The sequence below is a fragment of the Xyrauchen texanus genome, chromosome 46, assembly GCF_025860055.1.
Source record: "Xyrauchen texanus isolate HMW12.3.18 chromosome 46, RBS_HiC_50CHRs, whole genome shotgun sequence".
NCBI lineage: Eukaryota > Metazoa > Chordata > Actinopteri > Cypriniformes > Catostomidae > Xyrauchen > Xyrauchen texanus.
In genome coordinates this window covers 3,416,415-3,428,405 of record NC_068321.1, presented here as the reverse complement: position 1 = coordinate 3,428,405, position 11,991 = coordinate 3,416,415, and the positions used below count along the sequence as shown (strand labels likewise).

Here is an 11,991-nt window from a genome sequence, read left to right as displayed (position 1 = left end):
TTTTTGGCTGGTTAGCATGGGCAGTTAGCTCCTGCTCATAGATATCATAACTACGCCATTCTGAAGTATCAAACAATCAATAAATAACATTAATCTTAAATGTGTTCATTTTATTTCTAGATATGTCTTTTAAAAAAACAGACTTATGTGTCTTATTTTTTAAACAGCAGTAGTTTGTTTAAGCTTTTGAGTTTTTAGAAGTGGAATTAACTGTAACGGTTAACTTCATTTTAGAGAATCAGGTTAAAATGTTCAGATTAAGAAGAAATTAAGAACTCCAAATACAAATCTCACATTCAAATCTCAGACAACAAACTAGGCTAAAGGTCAAGCAATGATTGTCACATGTCTAGAATTCAAATGAACAAATCTACATCTACATTTCGACCAAAATATGCAACGTCCCAGCTAATATAAGATAGTTTGCCACCTTAGATGCACTTGAATATATGCCACATTACCAGAGTCAAATAGCTTGATAATGCCGTTTTTAGTTGATTATAAGTACCATTATATACATTTTGTAAACTGAGGTTCAAAAATTCAGAACAAATTCAAAATGTAAACTCTTTAATAACAACTCTAAAATATTCATAAATACAAAATATTTACAAATGTCTGCTTATTTCAGTGTCAACAAAGATTAACATACAAATATAATGCATCTACTGTATATCTATACAAGGGTACTAAATCATCTGATTTGTCCTTTTAACATATGCAGACCTATAAAGATATATCAAGTATCAAATTATCAGCAGTGCAGATAACAGTAAGCGTTCATTTCACATTAAATCACACACACAGAATCAAAGGGAGCATCTGCGTACATGGCACAGCTGGACACGTGTGAAAATGTGCATTAGCATTTTAAAGAGCTTGATTTAATCGCATTAAATCCAGTTAAATTTCATTTTGCACCTTCAATAATATATCGCCGCCGCCAAAGCGCTGGCTAATGAGCTGTAACAGCCTTTTCATTAAGCAAAGTTATTAAGGGTCTAAACATCAGCGCTCCATCAAACGTAACACTGCAGGCCATAAGGACAAACATTAGAATGTGATTTCACACTGTACGGTATTAAAGTCATGTGATGCCGTTTACATAAAGGACTGTTTTGTTCCCATATGTTATTACTGTCTGTAGTTTTTAAAGCCAAACAGACCGCCCCTTGCACTACATTTAATTTTGTTTTGTTAAATCTAGACAATAAATAGTCTCTAAAATTATTTCAAGGAATAGTTTGCGCCAAAATTACAATTTTTTCATCATTTTCTTACCCTCATATTGTTCAAAACCTGCATGACATTCTTACTTCTCTGGAACATAAAAGGTGATTTTTTTGAAGAACACCCTGGTCACTCTTTTTCATATTCTTAGCATTCTGCTAAGCATCCCCTTTTGTGTTCCACTCTAAAAAGAAAGTCAAACGGGTTTGAAACGACGTGAGAGTTAATAAAGACAGAATTTTCATTATTTGGTGAACTATTCCTTTAAGCAACAATAATTTAGCTGTCGGAAAAGTACAATTGGAAAAAGTAAATCATTGTTTTACTGTAAATTAAGTTAATGCAGTGAGAGGACGATCCCGCTCTGGATCTTTCATGATGGATGTCAGCGCCTCCAGAGCTTCAACGGTCACGACTAGATGGCCTATGACTTCACTGCTGTCCTGAACATCCACAACTACAGAAAGGGAGAGAAAAAAAAAAGAGAATGTTTTTAAGGTCACAATGAGGCACTTTCCACAAAAAGGGTATATCAATTTGTACAAATCCCATGTTCTGACGATTACCTAAAATAAATCTAACATGGTGTGAAAACACATTAAATGTCAGTTTATGTGGAATTCTGTGACTAACACACTCACTGTTCAGACTGACATCCTTCATGTCTCTGCGTTTCTCCAGGATGTCGATTATCCGCAGATAGGCCACGCCCACATCCTCACACTCCTCCTCTTGCTCCTCCTCTTCTGGAGGGTCACTCACAACAGTGAACTTTATACTGTGACAGCCAATCAAACAGACAGTCACTTAATTCAGCTATATAAACAACACTGTAACTATATACAAGATGTCAAATGAATGAGATCACACTAAATAGAGAAAGTGTCTTACTGCTCCAGCTGTCTGTTTCTGCCCTCCAGCACAGCTCTTAAAGTTTGACGTCTGGCTTGATTATTCTCCATATCTACATGAATCACTGTCAGAACAAACAACACACACGTTTTTGTTTTTTCTTTCATTTGAATTACTAATCAAGTTATATCAAATTCATTCTGTTGTAGTTATGTAATCAAATTATACTTATTGATGCAAGTAGTAGTTATGAGGCCAAGCACACTTGTGGTGGTACATTGTAACGTAAGCACCATCCAAAAAAAAACTAATAAAAAAAAACGGCAGAACTAAGGAGACATATTTCGGATTCAATACAAGTTGGTTGCATATTAACCCTCCTTGGTATTCGGTCATTTTTGATGAAATACATTTTCCTCATTTAATAAGAATGATTTCCTTTATCTGAACAGTACAATACTTGGTGACATTTCCTCCACACAAAAAAAGCAAAAACACAAAACAATAAAAAGCGGTCAAAATTGACCGACCATTGAAAATAAATGGTAAAGACCAAAATTGTATCTGTCAAATACAATCAATATATCAGTAAAAATGCATCAAAATGCAAAATGATGTTCATTGTCTTGACATTATTATGCATTTACTTTGAGTTATTACATTTTCTTGTTTGAAATAAATTATTGGTAGAGAAATGTTTATTCTGTGTCTTCTCTTTGTAACACCATGGTCAGGTTTGATTGCAAGCATAGTGACATTAACTGTACAATCTGACACTTCAAATCAATTTAAAATTATAAACTTTAACAAATAATTGTTTGATAATGTCTTAATATATATCCTAATGTATAATCCTGTGATAAAAAAAAAATATATTATAATAATATAATATATAATCAATACCGTAGGAGGGTTAATTTGTTAAGGAACAGAGGTGGGCAGCAGGGCGATGTGGTGCGCTTGTGCGACATACCCCTTTAAAGGGTGCCGAATATAGGCGAATATAACGGACTAGGTTTTTACACATACAAGATGGAAGCAAAATACTTATGTAATTAATAAAAATGTAAAGTGTTTTCCTTTTCTGCATATCGCGGCGCCGTTTTGTTGTCCGTTTTGCATAACGCGGCAGCTCATTTTAGCTTATTGCGGCCCGTTCGGTACATTTTGCGGCCGAGCCACCAGCCCTCTCGGCTCTCCCGATGGCTAGTCTACCCCTGATCGGCCCCAAAGTGTGTCAGCCCACCGGGAAAATGCCCAGTATGCCAGATTACCAGTCCAGTCCTGCCTGGAGCTCATTTAATACAGGTAATCCACTAAAATAACAGATAATTCTGCTTGACATGTTGCGTTTGTGCTTAGATTAAATTTCAACCACATCTGGGAGAAACAGCACGCCATTTTTTTTTTCTCGCTTTTTGTTTTTTCTAACTTTGTTGTGCTTTAATATCATGCAGTAACACACTGACATAGTGATTAACTACATTTCCATCAAAGGATTTTTTGGAAAAAAGTTTTGTCGCATCAAAATAAAGCTGATGGAAACACACATTATCGCTAAAATGTCACAAATGTCGACATACAATTTTTCCATTTAACTCAAGCGCATAAACAATGTCGATACATCAAATATAGCGAAAAACTGGTTTGGAAACACTTTTTGTCGATACAATTGGCATTAATGCAAAAATGTAGTGTCACATCACAGAGTTTGCCCCAATCGTTAGCCTGTGTTAATTATGACGAGTATTGAAAGCCCATCTATTGTACGTGATTATGGATTGATCTTTACAGCATATCTGCAAACGGGACACTTCCAAGTGTGCCAACACAAATATCTCATGCACATTGAACAAATGAATGGCTACTGTTTGCGATTAATTTAATCCATTCGTTTATTTATTAAAGTTTCTTTTCCACACCATTCAAAAAAAATAGACGGCAGTCACGGAATTAGCCCACAAAACATAAAATATATCATTTCTGTGCATAAAGATGTTTTAAATTAAAAATAAATACACAATACTAGGAGAAAAGCATGTTTTGTTTTTTTGGAACACTTTCCAAATTCTATTTAATTATTATTATTAAATTACCGGCAAAATCCCCTGTATTAAATTAAATAAATTACCAAACCAAAAAAGCATTACATAAAAAAAATGTATTACATTAAATTAATTATTAATATATAATTAAAAATATATATTTTTATACCTATATATACACACCTTTTCTTTACACGAACTGAAGTTCTTTAAGTTAAATTAGCCATACCCTGTTCTGTAGATGAAAACAGTCAGCTGAATTACATTCTCAGCATGTTCTGCAAGATTATAAACGATCAGAACTATTTTTCAATGCTGAATTCACTTTCAGAAAACAAGCTTTTGAACATTTTAATACATTTAAATACTTTGAATCTAACCATCTTTACCTTGGATCACATTTACTGCTTCTTCAGTAAATGTAAATTTGCATTATGAAGCTAAAATACATTTTAGATGCCAATCAAGTTCAGTTGGTCATTAAAAGTTGCTGGAGAAATATGCGGGACATAATGCAGTTGTTATTCCAATGCTTTTGATTAGATGATTGTTCAAAATATTGAATATCAGGAATATATCATATGTATACCCTGATATTACACCGCATCATTTTTTTTTTTCTTTAATATCAGTGCACACCTCATACACACATCGATGGATGTCCTTATACTGAGACTGAAAGTTTCGTCCAGTACTTGCTGCAGGTTAATAACTTGAACAGGGTCATGACGGAACCGGTGCCAACCTGCGATACGCGCAACACCAGGACCAATATTACAGTCCTATCAGAAGGTCGCCCTGCTCCCTTTTGATTGCAGTTCCTCCTCTTCTGATTGCTTTTATTTGTTAATTAACATGACAGTAAGCTGGTTAATTTCAATTTTCTTAATAATCTCCCCATTTTACCAAAACTTCAGAGGAAAAAAATTTGGGATATCTGGGAGGCGTATTAGCGATAAACACATTTCTGAATGGAAAAAGCTTCAGGACAGATTTCTTTTGCGCTAAACCAAAACCTATGCGACAAAGTGTTGTTTTAGGAATGACGTCATCACGCACACCATTTTTATCAATAAAAGGCCATTTGAATGGAAACGAGCAGAAGGCGGCAAATGTCGCAAATTTTTTTTTTTACGCATTTTCACTTTGTAGATAACAAAATAGCATGAAAGGTGGATGGAAGCTAGACTATTGATGTATGTCATCATGAAACAGAGACCCTCCCCTCTATATCTGATATATGGTATCTCACAACCTTGTGTGTGTGGTTCAGTGGTCGGTTGAAACAATAAAAATGCCATATGATGGAACAGCTGAAAGAAATAAATTAGCCTTTTAGTTATTAAATATACATTTGGTTTTGAAGCGTACATGAATTTGTCAATTTCTCGGTGATGTCTTCATGGTCAAATTAATCAAATATTAGAGGAAAACAGTTTGGAATATCAAATATCCATTTGGTGACTTTTGCCAGGCATGAGTAGATGTGTCCAAATATTTTACTGGTAGTGTAGCAATTATTCTTGATACTTGGTAAAACGTGTTTTGGTATGAATGTTGTTCTTCACCATTGCTGAAGTTGAAGGAGACGCTGTGTCCAGGCAGAGGTTTCTTCAGTGACAGCGGTGTCTCAACTGATGGAAGGTTGAGGAAGCAGTACTCCACAAACAGACGAACAATTCTACTGTCTTCTGCCGCTCTGGATCCAGACTTCAGATCCAGAGAAACAATCTCCACACGGATGCTTTCAGATGGCTGGTAGAACAAACCGTTACATGACCTTATCACATCTGACATACAACTTTATATAAATTGACATGAGAAGACTTACTCAGATTTAGTGATTGAGTCTCTGTAAATTCAATGTATCATTCGCTTCAATCTGGAATGTTTCTGTCATTCAATTTGTGCCGACAGCAGACATAAGATACATGCAATTCCCCTTATCACGCTGTTAACACAAACTGTCCAGTTGTTGCTATTTCTATGCTTAAATTCTACCCTAAAACCTTTATTCAACAATGTATCAAATCTTTCAATAAACCTTATTCATGGTAGTCAATATTCAATTTGATGTGAATTAAAACTAGGCTGTGAGAAATAGACAGTCTTTTCAATATGTTGTACAGTTTGAATCTGAACAAGGACCATACAACATTACACAATATTATAACATGACTCTTTAGAATACTCGATGGTGACTGGTCAATCATTGCATTCAGCGGATAAATATTTCTGAATAATGACACACATCTGGGCTCAAAGTGTTATATGAAAAGATCATTTGAGTATTGCGGGTAATCTTTCCTACTTATGATATATATGCTCCTGTTCTCTTGTGTCCCATTTAGTAAAAAGAAAAACTATTATAACGGCCCATATGATAACTAGTTAGTACTAGAAGGAATCTCTAGATTTTTGTTACATTTTCAGTGCTTAATTTGGGAGGACTTCTGCAGAATGGATTTAAATGGTAAATGTGTTAAACGTAGAGCTAAGAGTACCTCACTCTTACTGATAACTGAAAGCATGTTCAAAGTAGCCAAAATATTTATTAAACTAGAAGTTCATCCTTTCCCTTGCAAAAAGGTTTGGCATTCCCTCGCAATAAATTTAGCATTTTCTCACAATATGTTTAGCATTTCTTCGCAATACGTTTTGCATTTTCTCGCAATAAGTTTAGCTTTTTTTCACAATAATTTTTGTGTTCCCTTGCAATAATGTTTGGCCTTCCCTCTCAGTAATTTTGCATTCCATCAGAATACATTTTTAATTCCCTCACAATAAGTTTTGGGTTGAGTGATGAGTGGGAAGGAGTGATTTTTAATTACCATAGAATTGATTTGACTGTTTTACTGTAGTAAACATATATTTAGGAATAGGAAGATTCACACAGGCTGATATATTGCCATTAAAAGTACTTTTAGTCAATTACCAGAACATACTTGATTGTTGTCAAAAAATTGGAACAATTGGCATTGGAACTTGTTTTGTAAAATGTGCTTTTATTCTTATGATTATATTGTTTTGTCTTCTTTCTTTGAAATGTGTTTAGTTTGTATAGATTATTTTGGTTAATGTAGTTTTTTTCTCCTTTATCAGCAACATGCAGAGGGACTGCAGATGAAAATCACCCACATTGGCTACATTTTACACATACCTGTTTTTTCTGTTGTGTGCTGTGAGCAGGGACAATGCAGTCATCACTGTCCTCATCCTGTACATCTGCATAGACAAAAGCACAAACATTTCCTTCAGTACGGTTCCTTTAAAGTTACTTTGGCAACAGTTGGTAATACAGAATAAGCACAGAAAACATTATTTGATGGATCATTATTAGTGGCGTTTCATATGGAAGCTGTTGGTGTATAGTCTGGTTTGTTTATATTCTCAGTATGGACTCAAGCAGTCAGCAGCAGGTAAGAGAGAGATGTTAGACATGAACGCATTAAACACAGCCTCTTGGCCAAGGTCAACACATATTAACATTTATGTTGTTGGCTGTCAACAGGAAACATATCAAATTATTGGCAGCACTGAATGCAATATTAATGCTTTTCCATCTGATAAACAACAGCACAGCTGCTGTTTTATAGGAAACTGAATACTAACTAATGCTTTACCAAAACATTCATATGTGGATCTGCTGGGGGCAAAGCAGCACATGGGGCTTCCTTCCCACAATAACACAAACAAAAGAAAACACACACAATTTTCCATACTTGAAGAATTTTTGTTTGTGCCAAGGTGGAAAATAATTGAGTGTGAATTTAAAGCCTCTATAAAAACATGACCAGACAACATGAAATCATGATTTGACTCATGATTTGGTCTAATTGAGCACGATCGATCGGTGCACAACATCTGAAATGACTTTTCTCTGATATAATGAAGGCCATGTTGGTGGGGAAAATAAAATGAACAAATAATATCATAGCCCACTTTTAATGATCAAGTCAAATCCTAAAGGATATAGTCAAGTAACTCATTATTTTTCACTGAATATTCAGTTTTACTGAACTGTTAAATACGTTGCAAATAAATAATGCCTAATTTGTTTTTTATATATAAAGTTATTTTTTGTTTAAAAATTATTTAATCCAGAATAACAGTCAACCTTTTACACATTTTTAAAACATATCTTTTTATTTGGACTGTCCGCAATCTAGACAATACTCAAATAAAATTGTTATATAAAGCTACCATGTTTTATTTTAGCATTGTCGCTATGAACTATGAATGAGTAGCTTTGGTGTTCAATGGAAAAATAACAGCAAACTTCTTTTTAATATACAGTCAGGTCCATAAATATTGGGACATCGACACAATTCTAATCTTTTTGGCTCTATACACCACCACAATGGATTTGAAATGAAACGACCAAGATGTGCTTTAACTGCAGACTTTCAGCTTTAATTTGATTTTAATTTTATTTACATCCAAATCAGGTGAACGGTGTAGGAATTACAACAGTTTCTATATGTGCCTCCCACTTTTTAAGGGACCAAAAGTAATGGGACAGATTAACAATCATAAATCAAACTTTCACTTTTTAATACTTGGTTGCAAATCCTTTGCAGTCAATTACAGCCTGAAGTCTGGAATGCATAGACATCACCAGACGCTGGGTTTCATCCCTGGTGATGCTCTGCCAGGCCTCTACTGCAACTGTCTTCAGTTCCTGCTTGTTCTTGGGGCATTTTCCCTTCAGTTTTGTCTTCAGCAAGTGAAATGCATGCTCAATCGGATTCAGGTCAGGTGATTGATTTGGCCATTGCATAACATTCCACTTCTTTCCCTTAAAAAACTCTTTGGTTGCTTTCGCAGTATGCTTCAGGTCATTGTCCATCTGTACTGTGAAGCACCGTCCAATGAGTTCTGAAGCATTTGGCTGAATATGTGATAATATTGCCCGAAACACTTCAGAATTCATTCTACTGCTTTTGTCAGCAGTCACATCATCAATAAATACAAGAGAACCAGTTCCATTGGCAGCCATACATGCCCACACCATGACACTACCACCACCATGCTTCACTGATGAGGTGGTATGCTTTGGGTCATGAGCAGTTCCTTTCCTTCTCCATACACTTCTCTTCCCATCACTCTGGTACAAGTTGATCTTTGTCTCATCTGTCCATAGGATGTTGTTCCAGAACTGTGAAGGCTTTTTTAGATGTTGTTTGGCAAACTCTAATCTGGCCTTCCTGTTTTTGAGGCTCACCAATGGTTTACATCTTGTGGTGAACCCTCTGTATTCACTCTGGTGAAGTCTTCTCTTGATTGTTGACTTTGACACACATACACCTCCTGGAGAGTGTTCTTGATCTGGCCAACTGTTGTGAAGGGTGTTTTCTTCACCAGGGAAAGAATTCTTCGGTCATCCACCACAGTTGTTTTCCGTGGTCTTCCGGGTATTTTGGTGTTGCTGAGCTCACCGGTGCGTTCTTTCTTTTTAAGAATGTTCCAAACAGTTGATTTGGCCACACCTAATGTTTTTGCTATCTCTCTGATGGGTTTGTTTTGATTTTTCAGCCTAATGATGGCTTGCTTCAGTGATAGTGACAGCTCTTTGGATCCCATATTGAGAGTTGACAGCAACAGATTCCAAATGCAAATAGCACACTTGAAATGAACTCTGGACCTTTTATCTGCTCCTTGTAAATGGGATAACGAAGGAATAACACGTACCTGGCCATGGAACAGCTGAGCAGCCAATTGTCCCATTACTTTTGGTCCATTAAAACGTGGGAGGCACATATACAAACTGTTGTAATTCCTACACCGTTCACCTGATTTGGATGTAAATACCCTCAAATTAAAGCTGAAAGTCTGCAGTTAAAGCACATCTTGGTCGTTTCATTTCAAATCCATTGTGGTGGTGTATAGAGCCAAAAAGATTAGAATTGTGTCGATGTCCCAATATTTATGGACCTGACTGTATATTATATATTGATATGAGGATGAGTGAATAATGACAGAATTTTTATTTTTGAGTGAAATATTTCTTGAATAAAAATTAATCAGTAAATGAACAAACACCTGTTAGTGGTTCTTGCAGTTCCTCAGAGATGTCAGACTCATCAGATTGAGAGGTGGTGGTAGTGGTGATCACCTGACCTTCAGAGAACTGAGACTCTTCTTCATCATCTTCCTCACTCACAGCAACAGACTGTCCGGCCTCCATCACTCTCACAGTCTGAGGAAAATAGTGACACATTGCTTACCCATCAACACACATTCATTAAAGATTTCAAACAGTATTTATAGCATACCTTTGGTGCAGGGGTTACAGATGCCACTATTTCTTCATCTTCAGGATCAGAGGTTGCTGTCGGCTCCATCTTATGATTTTTATAAAAATAAATTACATCATCAGCAGACTACAGATTATACGGAAGTTGAAGACAGCTGCAACAGCTCTAATAATTAAACCAGAGCACGCTGCAGACTTCATTTACCTGTTTTTCAAGTTCTGAGACCTCCACAAAAGAGACTCTTTTTGTTGTTAATTTCGTCAGTGTCCGCTGTCTGGGTTTGGGCATCGGCACCTATAGACATATACGAAAGAAAGAGTTTGTCAAGACAAACTCTGAGTCTAAAAGTCATTACCGCCTTATATACCGGCGGCTGTGGCTCAGGGGGTAGAGCGGGTCAGCCGCTATGCGCAGGGTTGGCGGTTCGATTACCGGCCCACATGACTCCTCCGCATGCCGAAGTGTCCTTGGCCAAGACACTGAACCCTAAGTTGCTCCGAATGGCAGGCTAGCGCTATTGGCGTATGAGTATGAGTGTGAGTGTGAGTGTGAATGGGACATGCTTTGGTAACCTCTAAGGTTAATTATAAGTGCAGACCATTTACCATTTATAATTAGAATCCTTGTCTCAAGACAAACAAAATGTAAACTCACTGAGCACATTATTAGAAACACCTGTACACCTACTTATTTATGTGATTATCTAATCAGCCAATCATGTGGCAGTAATACAATGCATAATACAAAATACACAGATACAAGCCAGAAGATACAGTTAATGTTCACATTAACCATCATAAAAAAATGTATCTCAGTGATTTTGACCGTGGCATGATTATTGGTGTCAGATGTGTGAGTATTTCTGTAACTGCTAATCTCCTGGAATTCACACACACAACAGTCTCTAAAATGTACTCTGAATGGTGCCAGAAACAAAAAGTCTGAAAAATGCAAAATTTTGTGGAGATCAGACAACAGGTGGCACTATAACAGTCAAGAATGTTAAATTGGTTATCTCTATGGTTATTTACATGATGTTGCAGATGGTGCTTTTTCCATTTTTGGTGCTTCCATGCCATCTAAATAATGCCTAATATATTGTAGCACATGCACTTAAAGGCGCTAATTGCTAATTGAACACTGATCACTTGAGGACACACTTTTTCAAATATGAATAATATTTTAAAACAAAATTGTTTTACTACTTATTTAATTTTTTTTATAAACAAATTTTCCAAACTACTTATTCCAACAATTCTTGTTTCAAGAATTTCAGTTTTTAATGAGACTTTATTTTTTTTTACCATCTATGGAAGGTTACACCACTTTGACATTTTTAACAAAATATCATATCAAAATGACTTTGAACTCAGAAACTGCAAACTATTTAATAATATTAGAAGTGTATTCAAGTAATTGTTTGAGTGAATTGCATTTGAATGTATTTTTGATATAATGTAATGTCACATTATTGCCCCAAATACATCTTGTCTGTATACTTGCATTACAAGGATGTTGCTCTGTATAAGAACAGTATGGTAGCTTAAGCTTGGCTTAACATATATACTATTATTACTTACAAAAGTAAAAGTTTGGTTGAATAAACA

At 35.6% G+C, this 11,991-nt stretch overlaps 1 protein-coding gene across 1 annotated transcript in view; it reads right to left on the bottom strand.

Moving 5' to 3' along the window:
• Window positions 1–572: 572 nt before the first annotated feature.
• LOC127638227 (protein fantom-like) overlaps window positions 573–11,991 on the bottom strand; it is a 32,391-nt gene continuing 20,972 nt past the window's right edge. Inside the window, exons 19-26 of the mRNA XM_052119662.1 lie at window positions 10,589–10,678; window positions 10,403–10,471; window positions 10,170–10,326; window positions 7,288–7,352; window positions 5,696–5,882; window positions 2,122–2,206; window positions 1,872–2,008; window positions 573–1,687 (exon numbers count right to left, since the gene is read on the bottom strand). Of these exons, the coding sequence (XP_051975622.1) occupies window positions 1,563–1,687; window positions 1,872–2,008; window positions 2,122–2,206; window positions 5,696–5,882; window positions 7,288–7,352; window positions 10,170–10,326; window positions 10,403–10,471; window positions 10,589–10,678 (915 nt within the window). The 3' untranslated portion in view covers window positions 573–1,562. The remainder of the gene's footprint in view (window positions 1,688–1,871; window positions 2,009–2,121; window positions 2,207–5,695; window positions 5,883–7,287; window positions 7,353–10,169; window positions 10,327–10,402; window positions 10,472–10,588; window positions 10,679–11,991) is intronic.